Genomic DNA, 23,617 nt, shown 5'->3' with positions numbered 1-23,617 from the left:
ATAAGCGTAGGAGGGGGGGGGGGGATAACGTGATGGGGCTTGCATTGGTCCAACCCCCCCGCCCACGCGAAAATTTTCAATTTTGCTTGTGTATATATATATATATATATATATAATATATGTATGTATGTGCACACATACAAACACGCGCGTGAAACCCCACCCCACCACCCCCCCCCCAAAAAAAAAAAAATCTGACTACGCCCCTGGTGCATTGAACCATGCTCACTGAGAAATGTGCTTTACTGCTGGGTTCTATTTCAGAGGTGATATCATTGATTTGAGAGAGGGTATTCCGTCTTTACATATATAACATTGTTGAGACTGAAACTGTTTGTTGAATCTATTGTTGCCCAAAGCGCTGCCCTCGCCCCGCATACTCAGAAGCGACCGTGATCCTTCCTTCTCTGCTCAAAGCTCATTTGCTTGTTCTGGCTGCAAGCCATCACGCGATTTGTTTTCTTGCCATTTCATTTCCTCGCCAATTTCTCGGGCAGCGCTGCGTTATTTGCCACCATGGGCGATACAATATTAGCCCCTTAGGGGCGCCCACGTTTCGTCTTCAGTGGCGAATCCTTGAAGGCATGGCGAGGCGAAATACTACGAACATTTAGAACGTGTGATTCATGCCGCTTCACAGTGTGTAACAGCCTAGACTTTTTTTTTTCCTTTCATGAATCAGCTTATCACGAAACTTTCATACGATTTCTTTTTCTGGCGCAAAACTTGACACTGTGTGCCGGGTTCTTTCTCTATCGCACCCACGTTTAGAACAGGCTAAGCATAAAAATCATGATTCCAGTTCCGCAGGACCAAATAAAGTTGTTTTCAGTTCAATTCCCAGTTATCATCTGTGACCAGCACAGACAGAGACTGCGGGTTTGGTTACGCCCCATCTGTTAGCGACCGAGTACTGCGTGGTTTCAAGCGTGTAATAAGTACAGGCCGGACGCTATTGTGGTCGTTAATTTCAACTGACCCGCAGCCCCTGACCAAAGATGACCGCCCCCTACAAGTGATGAGAATTCTGGTCTATATATATACGACTCGGCTGATGTAAGGTGATGTCATATATTGCTAATTGTTCCCTATGGGCTTTTCGGCACGGCTGCTCAGAGTGAGAGAGAGAGAATGGGTACTAGTAACAGATGTGACAGTAACCCTTTCAGTCACGGTGTCTCCATGGAGACGCGACACACTTTTGAATGCTACAAGTTGTATTGACAATCAGAAAAAAAAAAACGAAGAAACGTACAGCTGAATGCAAGGTTAATTGTCTACTAACCAAAAACAATGACATAAGCCACTTCGGTAGGGAGAATAATTAGCGGGTACGATAACAGGTTTGACGAGTTGCTGCGTATCAGTGCGCTCAACTTGCGCTTTTTCTTGCTACTAGAATAACTTCAACGAAATAATAACTGCCACATCTTCTTGCAGCAAAGACTTAGTTATTTCTATTACACAGCACATCACCTGTAAGAGGAGCATATCAGTAATGAATTATTTGTTGCAATTATGAAGACCGCTAGCCTGTATACGTGTAGTGGTCGAAATATTACACGTATAGAATTTTGTTCTCGCAAGGCAGCGTTATATTTAAAGGAAAATATGTAAGTTTGGAGCCCTTGAGAATATTAATTGCAACTTGTGACCGAAGAGGTTGGGAGACCTAAGTGTGATCCCCGTCCCCACCCAGTGCCTCACTGCCTGCGCTGTAATACTGCGGAGCCAAGGTCGCGGGTTCGACTCTCGATGGGTTGGGTGCTCAAATTTTGTGTGCTCATATTTATGTTCTCGATAACGAACCACATGTGGTTCGAGCCAGATTCGCAGCGCAGTTAGGATTCGGGGTATCGTGTCTCTCATAACTCGCGCATTCTTTTTTGACACGAGACTCATCATTCGATTTTGATTTTTAAATGTTATCCCATAGGAACGAGAAAGCGTACAAGGAGAACTATACTCCGTTTCATACGTCAGGTGCAACGCTACGGAAGCTAGCAAGACTTCTTGCCGTAGATGCGTTCGCACTAAAAAATAGTACAATGAATTTACCACCCGTAATGTGATTTCTTTTTCTTTCTTAGGCTGTCTAATAAAAGAAGGTGATTTGTGCCCAAGAAATAAACGAACCCCGTTATTTACACTGTTCTCGATAGTGTGTTCTGGAACGCTTAGCGTCTCTTTCTTTTTTTTTTCTTTTTTGTTTCATAGCCTCCGCGATTGGCACTGGCAGCACGCAGCCGGATCTTATCGCGGAGGCCAAGCACAAGAGGTGCGGATGTACACATTTTGCTGGCCGAACTTCTTGCATAGCTTCCACAGCGTTGCACCTGATGTATGAAACGGAGTATACACGCATGAGACGGGAAGCATCGCAATGCGGCTTTGACAGCTCAAATTTTGCCTTCAGAAACGGCTTCAAGGCAAACTCTTTTTGCTTCACCGCAGTGCATGTAGGTTTCCCGTGAAGCCAGCTTCGAAGGCACAATTTTCCAGACTAGTGGTGTTCTTAAAATCTTTTTCACTCATTATACTCATCGCTTTATCGTACCGATAGTTTTGTTAAAAAGGTGGTTTAACAATATTGTTACGCGAAGTAACATAACAGTATTTTTAATGTTCGTCTACCACACCGCGCCATCTCTGTTTTGCTGCCGCAGGTGCGCACAATGCCCCTACCGACGCCGATGGAGCTTCCAAGGAAGCGGGCCGCCCAGGAGAAGCGCCCCATACGGTGAGCAACACATGCATTCGCTCTGAAGCGTGGCCTCCACGGTTAGAAACGGCGCGTTACGGGTGCTAGTCGCGGAGGCCACGTCTGATGATTTGGAGGCGACATGCGTCGGATGGTGGGAGTGCTCGCATATGCAAGGTCGTTGGTTAGAAATCCTGAAGTCGCCATAGGCGGAATAAGACGTAATGACGGTGGTCACGCATGCTCTACTGGAACTGCGTTCCAGTAGGACAAACATTTGTGCGAGTTCGTATGGATACACCATCATGTTCATCATCGTCGATGTCATACTGACTACGCCCACTGCAGGGCAAGGGCCTCTCCCATGTTTCGCCAATTAACCCGGTCCTGAGCTTGTAGTAGGCACATTATCCCCGCAATCTTCTTAACCTCATCCGCCCACCTAACTTTCTACCTCCCGCTCGCGCACTTGCCTTCTCTTGGAATCCTGTCTGTTACTCTTAATGACCAGTGGTTGTCCTGCCTTCGCGCCACATTCCCTGCCCGTGTCCATTTCTTCCTCTTAATTTCGACTAAGATCCCTAACACCCGTTTGTTCCCTGACCCACTCTGCTCTCTTGTTGTTCCTTAATGTTACACCTACACCTTTTTTTTTTTTTCAACTGGCTTGCTGCGTCTACCTGACTTTAAATGGAACCCTTTTCGTAAGCCTCCAGGTTTCTGCACCGTATTTAAGTATTCCTATAGACCGTTGCATCGGGCGAGGAGGACCGGACTGGCAACCAGCGCTTTCCTCCTTTCTGGCTCGTGCGCGACGGCGCGGAGTGTGCGGCCTGGCGCTTGGATGAGTGGCGTTTTCGAACAATTTTTGCGAGTTTTATGTCAACCTGCGGATTTCGTTCTCTTTTATTGCGATGTCAGCCAGCTAAAGGTCAACGGGAAACAAGCTGTGCCGTTTTCGGTTGTTCTAACAACTATAAAAAGGAAACGGCTGTCAGAATAAGTATGCGACGTGCATCACCAAGCGCGAAGTGTTTGCGGTTCTGCGCACTCGTACATCGCTTGTATTACGTTACAGGTTCTAAATCGGCAAGTGCCGCAATATATCCGGAAGTCCCTGTGTTCCACGCAGTCAAGTGTCAATCGGATATGGCCAGATTGGCGAACAAACATAAGCGGTCAAGTACGGCCCTGTCCGGTAAAGTGCAAAACATATTAGTACCACTCGAGTAGCCACCTGAGTTGTTTTCGCTTCGTTTTATTATTATATTTTAATATAATATGTTTGGCCTAACAATTAGCTTCGTAGCTCGGCTAAACACGGTGATCGCTGCAGTTGATGTATACCGGTATTAGCACGGACGAGAAACCCCTCACTTCGCAGCGGGGTAACCGGCATCATACGTTTAATTTGCTCTCCGTACCAGCTTTGTAATACCCGAACATTCACTGAACACTACATGAAAAGGATGTGGCGAGATCTCTGTCGTGAGGTTACAACTTCCTTTAGACAGCGGGGTGTATCGTATACGATGAGCCATATGAAAGCCGAACAGTAAAAAAAAAAGAAAAAAAGAGTTCTGTCACTTCGTGTGTAGAACAACTACCTCAGGAAGACAAATTTTTACGTGGTCAAGAACCGTGTCCGACAAGTCGCGCAATGATTTACATCATAGTTAATTATCTTATAAGCGCGAAACAAAAACCACGTTGTTACGCTTGTCTAGTGTTTCTTGAACTGCCAATTTTGCTGCTTAGCTTTGCGAACGACAGCAAGACTTTTGCAGAAGCAATACTCCTGGTAGATGAAGTTACAAAAAAAAAGAAAAAAAAACGCGAATCACCTCCGATGTCGATCAAAAACTCGAGCCAGGGAGCACTTCGTGCCTCACCGGCAGAAGAAACTCTTTAACCATCTTCATCTTATCTCCGCCGAAATCCAATCAAATATCTCGACTCTTAAAGAAAAAAAGAAAAGGAAGCACGCCGGAATGTCAGCAGCGTGCCGGCATGTCAACATCAGCATCGTTTTTGTATGTACCTGCACATCCCCGTAAACAGCTCCAACTTCATAACTTCATTCACACTGGTGGACAATAAACGAGCGAGTAATAAGCGGTCACTTAAAAGTTGAGAAACAAGATAGGCAACTGTTCGCGAGCAACAAACATATGCCGTCCGCGCCACGAAATCGAGACTGCGTGCTCACGCACAACCGAATGTACTAGCAGTAGTCATGGAAAAACAAACTAAAAGATTACAGTCCCCGAAAAAAAAATTCATTGTACCTGCTAAGAGTGGCGGCACTTGCTTGCCCTGCTAGTACAGGTCGAAATATTTACGTGGTTTTCCAACGGACAGTGCCGAAAATGTATGATATCGACCACTTGCGACACGTTCGCGTCGCTGTATATTAACATCATTGACCCTGAGCGGATCAAACCGTTTCAGGACGTCTCACAGATTCATTTCCTACGTAGTCCGCATCACTTGATACGAAATTCAGTGCGCCAGAACGAAAAAAAAAAAAAAAACCGGCTGCAACTGCAGCCGCACGTATACCTTCCATACAATCGCGGAGCTTCGCACATGCCAGTCGGTTGCCAGACCAGAGACGGCGCCGCCCGCTAGGCAATATGGCGGCGCCCACGAAAAAAAGGTCTATAAGATGAAGCTGTTATCACACTCTCTTGAGGGACAGTGGCAACTACGATTCATGATCTGAGAATGCCCGCCAAACGCGCTCCGCCCTATATGGGTGCATGATGTAAATAACCAGCACAACTTTTACGACGACTGCAGACACTGCTAGACTGCGCGTCATCTTTGTTCTACTACCTACGTAAAAGTTGCGTGGTTTTATTTCCATCAATTACCGTAGACCGTGTCGTACAATTAGCGTCTAGGATTATCGGTAGACGGAGAAAGGGGCCCGAAGAAACAACGTCTCTCGAGAACACTCGTCTGTGAGCGACAATTTCACTGCTCTCACAGCGATGTTCTCGCTCTCAAACACCACAGTGACAGTATCGTAAAATTTAGGAAATGACGAATGTACAAGTACTACATGCCCTAATGTCAATGTCAATGTCAATGTCTATGTCAATGTACCCGGCACCAACAGTCAACAAACACACGGCCGAAAAAGATGTGTGTGAAACCCAGCGCTGTGTAGATTTTTGCGCCTTCTCTTCGTACTTAAGCTTATTCTATGATACAGCCGAGTTCTACCTCGCAAATCATACTGCGAGGCCTGGTACACCTGCATTGTGTTGTGCTGCGCTGTATGCAGCTATAGAAGGTTTGAAGTCTTCATGAAAACTTGATATCTTCTATAGCTGTTCTATAGCTTATCTCCCAGCATTGACATCGCATGACTTGTCCTCCCTATAGCTTGTTTTGTATGTTCCAGTATCTGCCGCTGCAGCTACCGCGTTATGCGTTTGAGACTCCAGCCCCCACACGCTGTCGTCGCTTAGGTAAATGGCTATGACGTTGCGCCGCTAAGCACGAAGGTGCGTGTTTCATTCCCGGCCACGAAGACCGCACTTATATGAGGGCTATATGCAATACGTATACCGTGTTGTTTGATTTAGGTGCTTGATAAAGAACTTCAGGTGATCGGAATTAATCCGCAGCCCTGCCACGCAACAACATTTTTATTTAACATTTTTATTTGGCCTCGTAAAGCCTCAGGATTTATTTCAAATTTAGAGCTATAGATATATGTATACTGCTCCAATGAGAACGTGTCAATGCTTAAGGTTGTTCTAACAGTGAAGTTTCTTCGTTGAAATGAAAGCGATAATTGTGCAAAACTAATCCTACGATATCGAATCGAATGTGAGATATTACCTGCGAGGTACGCTTGCTCAAAAGTGACGCTTGTTTATATCAAGCTTGATGCCCGCACGTTAAGCCTTCCGAAAGAGGGAGGTCGCCCAAACGGGGAGCTATTAAGTGAAAAGGAACGGCTTCCTCTTGTCAATTCTCCGGGAGAAAAATAATTGAATTAAAGTCTTCAGTGACACCGGGAATCTCACGAAAATGGATGCATCGCTAGTAGGACTCGGTCAGACTCACTTAGGCTCAGATCGTGCCGTGAGTCTGAGTATGAGTGAGTCAAGCTGAGTAATATTTTCGCGAGTCTGAGTCCGAGTGAGTCGAATGAGCAAAATTTTGGTGAGTCGGAGTCTCAGTGAGCTCTAAGGGCAAAATATATTTCATGAGTGAGTGTGAGTGAGCTCCACACTTTTTTGCCGACCAATAGTCCTATCTACTCAAATTCAGCATTACTATCAGCCTTATGATGGTTCACGTTTATACTCACGTCTACTCACACATACTTTAAAGCACTAGCCTGTATACGCCATCTCAAGATTTATTGATCAGAGGCGTGAGCTACGGAGGGGGGCGAGGGGAGGCAAGTTGGACCTCCCTTGGCAAAATCTCTCATGTGAATTTCTTGATAAAATATCCCGTGTGAGTCATCTCTTTCGATAAAAATGTCCTTAATGCATTGATAACTCGTATTTGAAGGTATGAGATCAAGACGTGCCAAGTATAGCACCAGTTATATGAGATATTGATGTTAAAGAGCATTGACAATATGGTCGAAAAAGTTAATTATGTGCTAATGGACTCGACTCACTCATACTCAGAACGAGCCGTGAGTCTGAGTCCGAATGAGGAAAGCTTTGGTGAATCTGAGTCTGAGTGAGTCCTAAAGGCAAAATGTATTTCATGAGTGAATCTGAGCGAGCTCCACATTTTTTGCCGAGCTATGCCGATGACACGCGCGCGCACGCGCGCGCGCTCTCGTACACACTCAAAAAAGGACAGTCGTATAAAAGAAAGCTTGCCTTCCTTGTCTTTGCAGGCTGCTACCGAAGAAGCGAAGCACCACTCAAAGCATGAAGCAGATGCCCATGGGAAAGAATCCGAGCCTGCTGCTGCGACCATCGAGGACGCCAAGCATGCGGACCAGCAGCACTCGAAGAAGCCCCTCGAACATGCCAAGGAGGACGCTATGGGTGTGCTGGAATCAGTGAAGAAGAGCGTCGGAGCCGCCAAGGAAAAGTTTTTCGAGAAGTCTTCCAAGGCCGAATCATCAGCTGAGGAGGCCGGTAAAGAAGCCGCCGAGGAGTCTAAGCATATGGCGCACGAAGCTAAAGAAGCGGCGAAACATGCAGCGGCCGCTACCGAGAAGGAGGTGTCGGCGCACGTTCACCGGGCGCACAAGTCGGCGGAAGCGGCCGCTGACGCCGTGGAGAAGAAAGGCGAGGAAGCCGCGCACAAGGCTAAAGCCGAAGCGCACTCGATTGCTCACAAGTCTCACGAGGCCGCAGAATCCGCAGCCGACAAGGGTGCTTCGGCAACAGAGAAGGCCAAGGAGAAAGCGCGGGAAGCTGCCGAAGTGCTGAAGGAGAAGTCCGAACATGCAGCCAGTGCCGTTCGTGAAGCCTCTAAGAGCGCGGCCGAGCTCATCAAGGAAACCGCCAAGGAAGTGCACGAAAAGGGCAAGGAGAAAATCGAAGCGCTTCGGCATCACGGCAAGCACGAGGAATCATCCGAAGAGGGAAAATCGGCCGAGGAGCGAAAATCAGCCGAAGCCGTCGCCTCGGGACACGCTCACTCCGAATCGGCGAGCAAGCACTCGAAACACTCGCATCACGAAGAGCCGAAGCGATCCGAAGCAAAGCCGCACGACGCTGGCAAGGAACACACGGTGTACACCACCATCATCGACGTCAACGCGGCGGCCGCAGGCGAGAGTATGCTCGCGGCTAAAACGGTCGCCATGAAGAACGACGCCAAGGAGGGGGACGGCACGTGCGAGCTGAACTTCAACAAGCCCGCCAAGGACGGACCCCAGGAGGCGGCCGAGACGTCGCCCAAGGCGGTGTCCCAGGAGGCGCTAGATTCGGCCAAGACCGAAGCCGAGCTCCTGGTCGAGCGGGTAATATCGTCAGTCGTCGGAGCCTCGGAATCGTTGAAGCACTCGCCGGACGACTGCGCCAACTCCGAGAAGGACCGATTGGAGAAGCTCAAGGAGATGGCGCAGCAGGAGTTCGCCTTGTGCCAGGAGAAGGCCCATCACCTGCTGAGCGACGTCAGCTCTGCCGTCTCAACGGCAGCCACTTCCGTCGCGGCCAAGTCGGCGGAGATATACGACGCCACCAAGAGCAAGGCTCACGACTTGTCCGAACAGGTCACGGCGAAGGCGTCTGACACGGCCGAATCCCTCAAGCACGGCATGCACACGCTACAGGAGCAGCCCATGGAGCTTCCGCAGCTCATCTTGCACAAGTCGCACGTGCCGTCCGGCGGCGAGACCACCTCTGGTGGCTGCAGCACTGTGCCTGAGGTCCCCCACGAACAAGCGCCGCTGCTCCAAGCAGACACCCAGCGAGAGACGCCCGGAGATGGACTTAGGTTAAGTCCGAGCCCGAAGCCGGAAGATATCGAGTCAGCCGTCGTCAAAATTCAAGCTGGCGTGCGGGGTTACCTCACCAGGAAGAACCTGCAGTCCCGGACGCAACAAGACGGTAAGACGCTCGAGTTCTCTTAAATACGTGCCGTTCTGTGGTACAAATTATTATAGTTAGACCGCACTGACTACCAACAGGGATTGGGCTCTGGTTATCGTTGCGAAAGATATAGAAAAATTTCGACAGCATATTGCACATATGCAACACTCGAAGGCGAAAGCCTTCTGCACGCTTGGCAATGCATTGAGTTATCCAGTGGGGGACTAGACTTCTCGCAGGCCATAACGAGCCGCAGTATGAGACACGCATTTAATTACCTAGACGTTATCAGTCGACTGCATTGTTCCTCCTCCTTGAAGCTTCCTGCCCCCCACATGGTTTTGCAATGCATCCGGGATCTGCCTACCATTGACCAAGCGACGATGCCCTGGGATAACGTCATGTGACGTCACGATGGTGTCGCAAATTTCTGCGATCTATGACGTCATTGCGGCGTCACATGGTGACGTTACAACAGGAAGTCGTTGGTGACGTAGGTCACGTGGGTTTTTGTGCCACTTCGTTTTTCCTGCCGTTTTTCGCTCAAGGGACACAAAAATTCTGGCCTCGTGTTTTTTTGCTGCTATGTGTTGCTGGGGGCTTGTTCGTCATATCACGGAACATCGTTTGCTACAGCGCGCGACAGGTAAGTAATTACAGGCTCCTCATTACCGAACAGTGTCAGTTTCGGTTTACAAAACGAGAAGCATCCGGGTGCAACTATCACCACCTAGCGAGTGCAGCACTCGATCACGTCAGAACGCAGAACTGTCACGCACGTCTGCGCGGTTTGCGAGCAACCGCCGAGAAGTCGGCTGCTGGATCGAACGCGGCAAAAAAAGGCTATGACGTCATAATACCTTGTTGCAGCGTGGTCGCGTGAGGGAAGTAGGGGGTCACAAAGGGTCACCTTTGAGGGTGTCCGTAGCGCTAGGGTGTCGATCGCTCACGTAAACTTCAAAATTCATTTAAAATACCTTCCAAGCTATATTCGCCGTTGATATTTTACAGATGATATACGCATGTTCACAGCAATCGATCCCGCAGGCTATCTCGGCCACGAAATTTTGTGAACCCCTTGAAGGCTTTCGCCTTAAAAAACAGCTAAATGTCTTTTTGACAGCGTTATCCTAGTAAAGGACAGCTAGTTGCCTTCCTTCGCGACACGCGTTACAGGCGTGACAGGCAGGAAGTGGCGTTTCAAGAAGGAAGGACAGCGCGTTCGTTCATTTTATTTGCTCTGAACGTTAATGATTTCCCGCGAGTACTACAGTCTTCAAAAGCATTAATGTATGCGGTGTGGAGATAGGTTTGCACTAGGCTTACCTACGAGCGCGACCGTGCAGGGACGCGACGTTCTCCACTGCCGCTGCGTGCGACGACGCTGCGGCCGGGTTCGTCGTTTTCTCCGACACGGCGTGCGACGACGCTGCGGCCGGGTTCGTCGTTTTCTCCGACACGGCGCAGAAACCACGCACGAGGCAGGGTAACAGCAACAACGGGTTTATTAACCCAAGATGCAGCACAGTACGACACTCACAGGCTTGCAGGCCGTAAGGGGAACTCCGCAAGACCGAACGAGTACGCTTGCCAGCGGCGCTAGGACTACCACACAAAGGGCAGCGGTCGAGCACACGAACGAGAAGCCGCCTGCTAGAGCAGCGCGTCAACCTCTCGTGCTAGCCTGAAAGCATCTGCCGCCACGAGCGAATCGTCGGGCGCATCTTAGCTCGTAGGAGAGGAGGATGTCACCAGCGGCCCAATGGGAGATGGCGCTGCGTTGTGACGTAGGCCCGCGCAGCGCGCCAGCGTAGCGTGCCCGGACATGCCAGCGCGGGACGGAGCCGACGCTTGGCTCGCCCAGACAAAGAGGCGCCCTGGCCGCCATCTTGGCGATTGCCGGTGCCTATGTGCGCCCGGGCTACGCGGCCGGCACGCGCGCGGCAGCTGGGGAACGAGGCGCCAGGCCGGGGGACGCTCTCGATCCCCACATTCCCCCCTCCTAAAGACCGAGGCCAGCCCGTGAAAGAGGCTGTCCGAGGCCAAGTGGCAAGGTCAGCTCAGCCGCAAGGGGGCTGGCCAACGGGGCAAAGTCCAACAGGGGGGTGTCGTCTTCCTGAAGGTACAAGTCCAAAAGTCGGCCATGGCCACACAAAAGTTCCACCAAAAGTTCCACCACAAGGGGAGAGCCCACCGCCGGGAAGAAGGTCCACAGCCCAGGAGGAACGGGGGCAAGACTGCACAAAGGCGGGCAGCCAGCCCGCTTGAAGTTCGCCGGACTGGAGAGGTTGGCAGCCGGGAACGTACGAGGCGTGGCTGCCAGTTGCGTGCGGCAGCCCACTGCCGGAAGTCGCTGGGACGGGGGCCACACAGGAACAGCAGGCCGGAACAGCAGGCAGCCAGGAACGGAGGCCGGAGCGACCAGGCTCGGGCCTGGGCCAAAGCTTGAGTGGGCGGAATAGCCGCCGAGGGTGGCTACCGAAGCTGCCAGGTGTGCAAGGCAGGGTGGAGGTGACTGCAGGGCAGAAGGCAGGCAGCAGGCCACAGCTGGGACGACCAGGGAACAGCAGGCCACAGGCTCAGCGACAGGCTGGGCGGCCCAGTAGAGCCAGGCGCAGGGAGACGACAGGGCGACGCAGGAGTGGACAGAAATGTCCCCGGCAAAGCCGGCTTGCCAAAAAGGGTGCCTGCCTGACAGTGCTGTCGTAGAAAGGATTCTCGCGCAGGAACCGCTCGGGGTTGTTGTTGGAGTCTATGTAGATCTTGGCCAGCGCATTGTGGGTGGCCGGCTCCTGGCAGCCCTCGTGCAGCCGCCCCTCGAGCCAGGGCAGCAGCAGCTTGAGCCGGTTGCGCTTCTCCACCTCGGCCACCAGCTCGTCTGTCGAAAACTGGCCGCGCACCACCAGGATGAGGTTCTTGATCACCTCCTCGGCACAGTCCACGTCCAGCAGACCGCCCACCACCACGGGCAGACGTGAAGGGTTCACCTTTTGGACGTAGATCTCAATGTACTTCTGCAGGGAGTTCCGGTACAGGTAGAGTACGAGGTCGTGGACAAAGTCGAAGCGGTCACATACGATGATCAGCGGCAGCTGGTCGGTCAGCTTGGCCTCCTTGAGGAAGTTCTTGACTCTCTCGGCATTGTAGCAGTTGCTCTCGCGGCAGATGCGTTCCACCTCCTTGATCTGCCCCGTCTTGCAGGCAGCCTGGATGTACTTGAAGTGCACCTCCGGGTCCTGGCTGAAGTTCACGATGGAGCCGAGGAAGTAGAAGAGGCCCTCGTAGCTTTTGAACGACTCGAACAGGTCAATGAGCGCAGTGGTCGTCAGCTGCTCAGGTGCGCGTCGAGTTGGCCTTGCGCGCCGAGTCCACGGCACCCCGGAACTCCTTCAGGTGCACCAAGGTGATGGCCAGGCGGGCAAAGTTGGACAGTGAGGAGTTTCGGCTGGCTCAGATGTGCGGCCTGCACATCGTGGTGCACGCCGACGAGCTCGAGGACCTCATCAACTACTACCAGGACAGGGGTTACTTCGAGGAGCTCATCTCTCTGCTGGAGGCCGCTCTGGGGCTGGAACGTGCCCACATGGGCATGTTCACCGAGCTGGCCATCCTCTACTCCAAGTACAAGCCCGGCTAGCTCAGTCGGTAGAGCATGAGACTCTTAATCTCAGGGTCGTGGGTTCGGGCCCCACGTTGGGCGCCAGTTATGTGGAGATAGGTTTGCACTAGGCTTACCTACGAGCGCGACCGTGCAGGGACGCGACGTTCTCCACTGCCGCTGCGTGCGACGACGCTGCGGCCGGGTTCGTCGTTTTCTCCGACACGGCGCAGAAACCACGCACGAGGCAGGGTAACAGCAACAACGGGTTTATTAACCCAAGATGCAGCACAGTACGACACTCACAGGCTTGCAGGCCGTAAGGGGAACTCCGCAAGACCGAACGAGTACGCTTGCCAGCGGCGCTAGGACTACCACACAAAGGGCAGCGGTCGAGCACACGAACGAGAAGCCGCCTGCTAGAGCAGCGCGTCAACCTCTCGTGCTAGCCTGAGAGCATCTGCCGCCACGAGCGAATCGTCGGGCGCATCTTAGCTCGTAGGAGAGGAGGATGTCACCAGCGGCCCAATGGGAGATGGCGCTGCGTTGTGACGTAGGCCCGCGCAGCGCGCCAGCGTAGCGTGCCCGGACATACCAGCGCGGGACGGAGCCGACGCTTGGCTCGCCCAGACAAAGAGGCGCCCTGGCCGCCATCTTGGCGATTGCAGGTGCCTATGTGCGCCCGGGCTACGCGGCCGGCACGCGCGCGGCAGCTGGGGAACGAGGCGCCAGGCCGGGGGACGCTCTCGATCCCCACAGCGGATGATACCGTAATTTTATTCACAGACAATTCACTTGAAACCTTACAACATACTGTGTCCAATGAACTACTAGCTATTTCAATGTGGTTTCGTGACAATCAACTGCTATTAAATACCGATAAAACAAAATATATTATTTTCCGGTCACGAATGAAAACTGTGAACTGCACTTCAATCAGCGTATCGCTAAATAATCAATCCATTGAATGTGTTCCGACTATTAAATATCTTGGAATTATATTTGACAGTAACCTTAACTGGAGAGACCAAATCAATACTGTTTGCAAAAAGTTGTCATTTAGTTGTTACACTCTCATACGCGCGCGTCAATACTTTGACTTGACTTTGCTGCGAACATTATATTTTAGCCTAATTCACTGCCACCTCAGCTACTGTTGTGAGTCGTGGGGCCAAACGTACACAACATACCTTACTCCGCTAATACGGTTACAAAGACGAGCTGTCCGTGTGATTACGTTCTCCCCGGGTAATTACCCCTCTAATATTCTATTTCAGAGAATGCGTATACTGCCGTTTACGGAGGTACGCAATTACAAGATTTCCTGTTTAGTAAATAAAATAATAAACACAAACACGCCCCTGCCACGTACTATTTTCACGTTCCCGTCGTTAAACACACGGCACGCAAGCATCGGTAATCTTAACCTTCCTTTATGTTCGAATGTGTATGGTGAACGACTAATCCAATTTTCTGGTGCTAAGCTGTGGAACAATTTGCCTCTTGAAATAAAACTCGCAAGAAGTTTTGACATTACCTGCAACGATACTTCATTTCTAACCAGGCATTTTCTTCAGTTTTGTTTATTCTTAAAAATTTTCTCATGTATATTTTTGTGTTCATGATAGTTATGTATTTGTTGTTTTTTAGTATGATTCCTTGAATCTGTATAATACTTCTCGCTTATGGATGATACTTTCGCTTTTGTTTCTTTTTCTGCACAAGACTGCTAATTCTTATAACCTTTTTTTGTATTGGACCCATCACTAGCCGTTTATGCTATGGGTCCAAATATTTCTGTACGCATTTTTCATATTATGATGCAATAAAATTCTCCTTGATTGATTGATTGACGTTTATATATCCTTGCGGCCTGAACGCAGCAAGGCGATCTTTAGCGACGCGTTCGGCGCGTAGACAGCTGTTTTGTTGTCTTACTGTTGTTGTTTTAAATGCGAAGCATTTCTTAGCGAACTTCTGCGACTTTGAGCGTATCTATCTATCTATCTATCTATCTATCTATCTATCTATCTATCTATCTATCTATCTATCTATCTATCTATCTATCTATCTATCTATCTATCTATCTATCTATCTATCTATGTAGCCGCCTACGACTTTGTGCTCTCCTAGCCGTTTCGTTAATCGGATGTATACCAAAATGGGTGTGTCATAACATGGCCTTATTACGAACATAAATGACAGATCATATCATGAAAATCATGACTCGCATGTCATGAACAGCATGATCTACATTCCACGACCTTAGGCTCTTGCGGCCGTTCCGTTAATTTCATATGCATCAAAATTGGTACGACGTGACAAGAATTCATGACAAACATAATGACTGGTCCTAACATGCAAATCATGACGCGCATGTCATGTGCAGCATGATTTACGTGACATGGTCTCTGGGCGCTCGCGGCCGTTTAACTGAAGGGATATATACGAAAACTGGTATGACGAGACATTTCTGTATGAAGAACATAACTGACTCGTGGTAACATGAAAATCATGACATGCATGTCATGTACGACATGATTTACATGCCACGCTCATGGCGCACTCGCGGTCGTTTCGCTAGATTGATATACACCAAAATTGGTATTGTGCTATGTGACTGTATGAAGAACATGAATAACAGGTCGTAGGATGAAAACCATGACATCCGTGACATGTATGTCATGATTTACATGCCACACTCATGGTGCATTTGCGGCCGTTTCGCTTGCATGATATACGCCAAAATTGGTATTGCGCGAAGTGACTGTATGAAGAACATGAATAACAGTTGGTAAGATGAAAACCATGACATGCATGTCATGTATGTCATGATTTACATACCACGCTCATGATGCATTCGTGGCCGCTTCGCTAGCTTGATGTACACCAAAATTCGTATTGCGCGCAGCGACTGTATGACGAACGTAAATGAGGCGTGGTAACATGAAAATCATGACATGCATGGCGTGTACGACATGATTTACATGTCATGCTCATGGCGCACTCGTGGCCGTTTCGCTTGCTTGATATCCACCAAAATTGGTGTTGTGCTATCTGACTGTATGACGAACATGAATAACAGGTGGTAACATGAAAACCGTGACATGATGTCATGTATGTCATGATTTACATGCCGCGCTCATGGTGCATTCGCGGCCGTTTCGCTAGCTTGATATACACCAAAATTGGTATTGCGCGAAGCGACTGTATGACGAACGTAAATGAAGTGTGTTAACATGAAAATCATGACATGCATGTCATGTATGGCATGATTTACATGCTATACTCGTGGTGCACTCGCGGCCATTTCGCTCGCTGTACCAAGAACATCAATGAGAGGTCTTAACTATGCGAATCATGTTATGCATGTCATGTACGGTATGATTTACATGCCACTGTCATGGTGTGCTTCCGGCCGTTTTGTTAACTGATATATACCGAAATTGGTATGGCACGACTCGAGTGCGTGATGAACATAAGCGACAGGTCATGCATTGTATATACCAGAATATGCGTTTCATTGGCATGGTGTCTAGATTGTGCATGCATGCGTGCATGGCAAACATGCGATATATGGTGGACTAGATGCCATGGCATGAATGATTTCATTTGGCTCAAAGACAAACAAGGCGATGTATGCAGCTCTTTGCTGGCTGCTTCGCATTACATCGATTCCCACAGCGCGTGGGATCTGCTGAATTTTTTTTTGTTGTTTTTTTTGATGAACGACAGAGCCACATTGCATGAGCATTATATGAACATGATGTAAGGAACATCGCATAGCGTAATGGTAGAAAGGAAAAAATAAGAGTTAGTAAGCAGAAGAGATGTAGAAAGGGACAGAGTGTTCATAATAGAGAATGTGACGCGAATTTAGGCGGGTAATCATCGAATGGGGAAGCTCAATGTCTGCACTGTCTGGAGGGAAACTTAACGAACGATGGGCGAAACCTAGTGTTTCCTCTGGAAGGTGCAGTCGGCTTTTCTTACGGATAAGCTGGCACGAAACCTAACTTCAGGTACACTGCACGGAGTTAGTGATGCATGTTGCCGTTTAGCCGTTTAGTTTGCTACAACTCATGTCCTTTTTTTTCTTTTTTCTTGCGCTTTGCAAGTGATCGTTCGGTGAACGCTCCTCACAATGTTTCGCTCGACATTCATTTTTCATCGTCTGCACCGCACTTTCTTTTCGCAGGCGAGGCTTCGCAGGCGACGGGAAATGCCAACCAGGAGGAGCTGTCAGCGGCGGCGGCGTCCAACGGTGCTAGCGAGCCGTCAGACACTGAAGCGGCGGCGACCAAAATTCAGGCCGCCTTCCGGGGCTACATGGTCCGCAAGGAGCTCAAACCCGACAATGGACCCGGAAGCGGCGCAACCGGACACAAGGAGGAACTCATCGAGTCGCGCTAGTTTCCCCCACCAGGGCGGCGCTAGCTGCAGATCGCCGTGCGCGCGCAGCTCAAAATTTTCCCGAATCGCGATCGTAAAAAGCCCGAAACAAGTGCCTTCTGTAAGCACTTATATTCCTTCCCTCTTATTTTGAGTACGCGTGGAAGAAGAAAAAAAAAGAGATGAAATGCGCTGAGAGTGTGTATATTATATATTGCGGCGTGTTTTTGTTTGAATGTACAGAGTTTAGCGAGGGGAGTTCGTCTCTTTTTTTACCAAGCGTTCTTGCTACTCGCGCCACGGGCGCTTGGTGCATAGACCGTTTTAGCTTACGTTCGTGCTTAGGGGCGTTGTTATCTTGGAGTTATTCATCTCGCGCGCGATTATCGATATATTTTGTACGACCGCTTCGCTGTTTTGGCGAAGTGTCTGTAACGTGCTGTGTGTTGGGCAGACCCCTCGTATCAACAATACACGACGACACTCCGCAGCCTGTGGCTGAAATGGTGTATATGCAATGATTCCGTGCCCGCCATCAACGTGGCGTCGGCTTCGAAGTCGCCATTGTTCTTTTTTTATATATGTGTACTAGCGGCCGCTGTTCTTTTATTAGGTTATTATAACGAGCATTTATAAGTTATAATTTATCGGTAGCCGGATCCGGGATAGCTTGAAGCGTTAACCAAAAAGGGGATGCACTGCCTGTAGTTTTTATAAGCGTCCGTGTGCATGTACGCCTTTTACACATGAGCGTCGCGTCTGTTGTAACGGCGTGTGCGTCATGCGTGGGATGTCGCGCTGTTTTCAGCACCAGCGAGTTTTCGTCTGTGTGTGCCTTACATTGCCACTTGTTACGATGAACACGTGAGTGTGAGAGTGAGTAAAAGTTTTACCGCGACGCTTTCTTCTGTCATTTATTTCGCAATAAACGTTAGAAGAGTAAATAACTGGGCCACGATTGCTTTGTCGAGGAACTTGGTTAACTATGGCGAAACGCATAGAGCTGAGAGGAGAATACGCACTCGAATACCGCCGAATTTGTTAGTGGCGGCATTTTTGAGCCAATCGGAGAGGCCGTAGCAGCCCCCTGAGCTAAATCACGGCTGACAAGATGGCGGATTCGACAACACGGCGGAATTGGACATTGCCCAGAATCCATATTCCAAACTCGCTGCTACAGTAAGCTGGTTTGCCATTGCGATGTTGCATTTAGACTGTTCACTTCCCATCTTTACTCCCGGAAAGCCAGGGACCAAAGGCAGGCCATTGTGAAAAGCACGTCCCCCCCCCCCTTCCCTTAAAGGTCAACTCCGGCGATTTCTTGGCCATGTCAAAGTAATGGTGCTTTTATGTTCCTGAGACGCTCCTGTTACGGGCCCGATAGCAGAAATACTCGGCAAATTGGAGAATAATTTTAAATAAGCAAAAAAGCGCAACACCGAAACCGAAACCCAACCGAGTGTGCTGTCTACGTATGACGTAGATGTTGTTACGAACGAACCGGAAGTCGTGCAAGGCATGCCGGTCACGCTGGCGCCGAGTATGAAAACTGTGACAGCCGGGACGACCAGCGAAGCGCCGGCCAAACCAACGCCGTCTGTCGCCTTGTGCACAGCAGACGCTCGCTGTAGCGGCCGAAGCGCCAGTTAGCTGTGCCCTCGGCTGCGTCACTTCCGCCGCCTTCCCAATACTGACGTCACAGACGCAATGTTGCCAATAATTGTAGGAAGCCAGGAGAGCGTTTGCAGACAATCTTTAAAATTCATTTGCAAACAATCTGCGCGTGTCTCAAGCCTGTAATTTGGCATAAACGACGGAAACGTGCAAATGAACGTACCCAGCGAATTTCATTGAGATCGCCTATGCTCGGAGCCCTGGATACATGTCCTATACCTGGTAGAGTATAGTATAGGAACTTCAAATCTCGATTCTACTTTAATGCGGACGGTCGGCCACACCGGGCCGGCGGTACCGAAAAGTACACGCAACGAAAATTAAAAATAAAATATCAGGAAAAAAGCAACATATGCCACATTTGGCCCCACTATAGCAGCGTTAAAGCTTTCGGGCGCTTCAGTAAACGTTAGCGGAGCTGCTGTCGTGGAGGTTGTGGTGCTAGTGCACACACGACACGCACCGAATGACAATTTAATGCTGGCATACTTTAAGCCTGGTTGCAATTACAACATGGGACAAAGAAATCGCAAGAACAAGGGCGAAGAAAGCCTAGTTCTGGGTATCTTCGCAGCAGCTGTACTACTTGCCGGTTTCTTCATTTAACTTCTAGTATCGAAGAAAGAAGTCGCAATGGACCTGTCATTGCGATATAAGACTAGCAAAAGCGAACTTGCGAAAATGCAACGGCAGCTGAAAAATCGAAACTATACACAGGTTCGCAGTGCCTTCCCGTCCTGTTTACTGCACGGAACCTACCAATGTCAAACCGTCGTTGTCGTCCCTTTTCCCCAAACTTCACTCTTGCACAGTGCGAATAAAACCTTTGTCCAACACTGCCACTGCGGCATTGAGCATTATTTGAGAGCTGGACGCGCTGTTAATAGACAACAGCGAGCACTACAACTTTTTTATATTATTTATCTTTTTTTATTTAGCACATACTGCAGACCACATTGTGGTCCTTGCAGGACGGGCGTACATAATTGTTCATAAAACTAAATATATAAATACGCATATACGCACGCCAGGGCTGGGCAAAGATACTTTGAAATTGTATCGCGATACGATACAAGATACTCAGGCAAGAAGTATTGGAAATACAGATACAAGATACTGCTGCAATAATTGTATCCGATACGATGCTTGGCAATTGTATCTTAAGATACTTCGATACATTCTCAAATTTCTTATTATAGATCCATGGATATAACTTAGTAGCAAATGCCTATACATGGATATAACGTACTAGCAAACGCCTATACACGAAAATGTCTGCTTGAAAATTGCTTAAATGTGACCTATTTTGTCTCATTTATGAAATGTCTGTTAATATGTCATTAGTTTTGCCCTTCTTGCTCAAAGTACATTACTTTCCTTCTTAAAACAACTTATTGGGGCTTGTTTTAGCTTCTTCACAGGACAACTCTTTATACACTTCGATGACAGCGGTTCTTGCTTGTCATTTTTGCACTGCTCAGCTTGCCGACCAGCTAGCGGGTTGCCACATAATCACAATAACGTCAATAAGAAGCCTTCGCATGACGTCGCAAATACCGGTATGGACTTTTACCTTGTCCGTATAAGACAGTTCAATACCGTATACAGTAAAACCTCGGTGATACGATCACGGCTCGTACGAATTTCGGGGTGATACGAATTTTTCTGTGGTCCCGGTCGAGGCCCATTAGCCTGAAATGTATTGGAGTACGGTTGTTGCGAACCGATTTGCGCCCCGCGACGTTTGATACGGACGTACGCTGGCGCACAGGTGCGAACAGGTGCTGCCCGCGCTGTTGCGGAAGACACAGCAGTCACGCGCGGGCGCGGGCATACGCGCTGAGCGACCATTAACGATGCGTTGTTGCCTCCGAGATAGTACGCGCGAATCTTGGAGGCCTTTGTGCGTCTTCGCGTTTACATTACAAATGACGTTGACGTCGGGCTTTTTTTTTTTTTTCGACGCGTTGATGCGTGCTCCTGTGCTCGAGGCAGCAGCGTCTTTGTACTGTGTGAGCATGTGCCTGTCACGTCGATGCAAGCCATGTCCACGCAATCATACGTTTTTTGAAACAAAACTGGAACTTGGGCTGCGGGTCCGTCATGAAGTCCCATGAAACGTGGACGAAGACCCCAAGAGACGAAGCGCACGGTCTTGGCGAAGGAGCTTGGCCTCTATCTATCGTGTGCAAAGCCCTTCTTAAATTACTTTCGCCGCAGTACTCTGGTGACTTGCAGAAAAGCGCAGTAAGATTAGGAAGGGGCTACTAGCGGTCACGGGGCACAACACATCTGGTTCATTAATTACACACGCGCGCATGCACCGCATATTTACGAGTACAAGTATGATCGTTGACGTCTAAAAACTTTACTGACAATCATTCAGAGCTGTTCATGACGTCGCTGCGGCCCTCAGAAACACTAAATCAAAACGTATGCCAACTTTCTTTTGTCGCATACTAATTTTTCATGTTTTCTAGTGACACGAATTCCGGATGATACGAATATTTTTGGTAACCCCGCGAGATTCGTATCACCGAGGTTTTACTGTATTCGGACATGTGTACAGCAGCAACGGCGCTGGTAGCAACTTTTTTTTGGGGTGGGGGAAGGGGGGGGGGCGCATGGTGTATACGGGGATTGAGACCGTTCGCTAGTGGCCCGGCAGGCACACATGACCGTCTCCGTCCCATTTGTTTTTGTTTTCTAAATAAGTATGTTCGTGAGCTACACAGACATGACTGGTCTCAAGCATTTCTTTCGCGAGGAACATGTGGTCACCATGTGCTGAAACATAACTGTGGAACAACAACTCTATATTTCAATCCGCGTCCAGATTTCACTCGTTGTCGGTATCGATCTTTCTCGAATCCAGACTCTAAATCGCCCATTCTGAAATCGTCCGTGGAAAAAAGGAAAACTTATACGTGTCTGTCCTAGCATAGATAGGTGTTAATGCATCGGAGCGCTGGTGCCGTGTTTGCCTTGTGGAAAGAGGGCTTACATAAAGCAAAGGGTCGAGGGTGAATTTGTGGTTAATTAGATTATGTAAAAAATTCAAGCGGTGCTTATGTCTTCTTGATTCAAGAGCAGGAATCTCATTAGCCATCATTAGCTGTGACGGGGAGTCCGAACGCTTGTATTTAGAATAAATAAACCGAACCGATTTTTTTTTTATTCTAGCAAGTTTGTTGATATTGAGCTTAGTATACGGGTCCCATGCTATGCCGGCATATTCTAGTTTTGGGCGGATATAGGTTAGGTAAGTGAGTAACTTAACGTTTGAAGGAGAATTTCTAAGTTTGTGTCGCAGATAAGCTACTTTGCGGAATGCAGCAGAGCATGTGTTCTCAATATGAAGGTTACAAGAGAAATTGGCAGTGAAGGTTACGCCAAGGTAGTTATAATTATTAACTTGTTCTAATGGGACAGACCCCATTTTGTACGCGTGATCGAGGGGATTCATTTTATTCGTTATGCGAAGAGAGAATGTTTTATCGGTATTTGCAGCCATGCCCCATTTTTCGCACCACAAGGATATGCTATTCAAGCTGAAATCTAGTTCCCTCTGATTTTCCACAGACTTAATCGTACGAAACACAATACAGTCGTCTGCGAACAGTCTTATTTGCGTTCCAGTGTTACGACGGTGACAATATCATTATTATATAAAAGAATGAGTAATGGACCCAAGACACTGCCCTGGGGAACACCTGTAGTGACTGGTAGACAGCCCGAGTTGTGTCCATCAAATGAAACATACTGTTTACGGTTGTTCAGATAGTCTGCGATCCAGGAAATTAGGATATCTAGAAGGTTAATGTAATTCTTACCTTTAGAATTAATTTTTCGTGAATCACCCTATCGAAGGCTTTACTAAAATCCAAAAACACAGCATCAATTTGACCGTTAGCATCCAAAGCTTTAGCAAATGAATCGATTACAATAACTAATTGTGTGATAGTCGAGAAGCCTTTTCTGAAGCCATGTTGACAAGTGGTTAGTGTCGAATTTTCTTCTAAGAATTCATTAATGCGACTTGCGATTATGTGCTCAAAAATTTTGCAGCATGATGACGTCAGTGATATGGGGCGGTAATTCTGTAGTAACGATCGACAACTCGAGCCATCCTCCAATCTCTAGGTACTTTTGCACATAGCAAAGATTCTCTGAATAACACAACCTAGAATTTGGCAATAGTTTCGGCGTATCGCCTAAGGAACACATATGGAATGTCATCAAGGCCAGGAGTTGTATTGGTTTTTAAATTTAGCAACATAGACACAATGTCATGGTAAGAGACAGGGGCGTAGCCAAGGGGGGGGGGGGGGGGGGGGGGGTTGGGGGGTTCAACCCCCCCCCCCCGAAATTTTTCAGTTTTGCTTGTGTATATATACACGCACACATACAAACGCACGCACGAACATACATAAAGTATGGTTGAACCCCCCCTCGAAAAAAATTTCTGGCTATGCCTCTGGTAAGAGATGAAGCGTGCCTCGTGGTGTTGAAACACTACAGAGTCTAAAGATAACCCTGAACTTGCACTGGTAAATACGCTATGAAAATAATCGTTAAAATGTTGTGCGATAGCATTCAAGTTGTTAATAGTGGTTCCTTCCATTAATTGTGATTTCCGTGACAGACTTCTTGCTTTCGCCTAGGTATTCGCAAAACATCCGGCGCGTTCTTTGTAAAGTTGGGCAATGTTGCAGTGAAATA

The 23,617-nt window shown here is 48.6% G+C and overlaps 1 protein-coding gene and 1 non-coding gene across 3 annotated transcripts in view; both read left to right on the top strand.

The window, feature by feature from the left end:
• LOC119393779 (uncharacterized) overlaps positions 1-18,119 on the top strand; it is a 102,091-nt gene extending 83,972 nt beyond the window's left edge. For both annotated transcript variants that reach the window (XM_049416358.1, XM_037660932.2), the window contains exons 2-4: positions 2,667-2,740; positions 7,581-9,249; positions 17,028-18,119. In XM_049416358.1, the coding sequence (XP_049272315.1) occupies positions 2,667-2,740; positions 7,581-9,249; positions 17,028-17,242 (1,958 nt within the window). In that variant the 3' untranslated portion in view covers positions 17,243-18,119. The remainder of the gene's footprint in view (positions 1-2,666; positions 2,741-7,580; positions 9,250-17,027) is intronic.
• On the top strand, positions 12,859-12,931 carry Trnak-cuu (transfer RNA lysine (anticodon CUU)). The gene has a single exon. It is a non-coding gene; the product is annotated as a tRNA-Lys (tRNA).
• Positions 18,120-23,617: the final 5,498 nt, after the last annotated feature.

Source organism: Rhipicephalus sanguineus, chromosome 5 (assembly GCF_013339695.2).
Source record: "Rhipicephalus sanguineus isolate Rsan-2018 chromosome 5, BIME_Rsan_1.4, whole genome shotgun sequence".
Taxonomy (NCBI): domain Eukaryota; kingdom Metazoa; phylum Arthropoda; class Arachnida; order Ixodida; family Ixodidae; genus Rhipicephalus; species Rhipicephalus sanguineus.
Note: the sequence above shows the minus strand (reverse complement) of the source record. Positions and strands in the feature narration are given on the sequence as shown.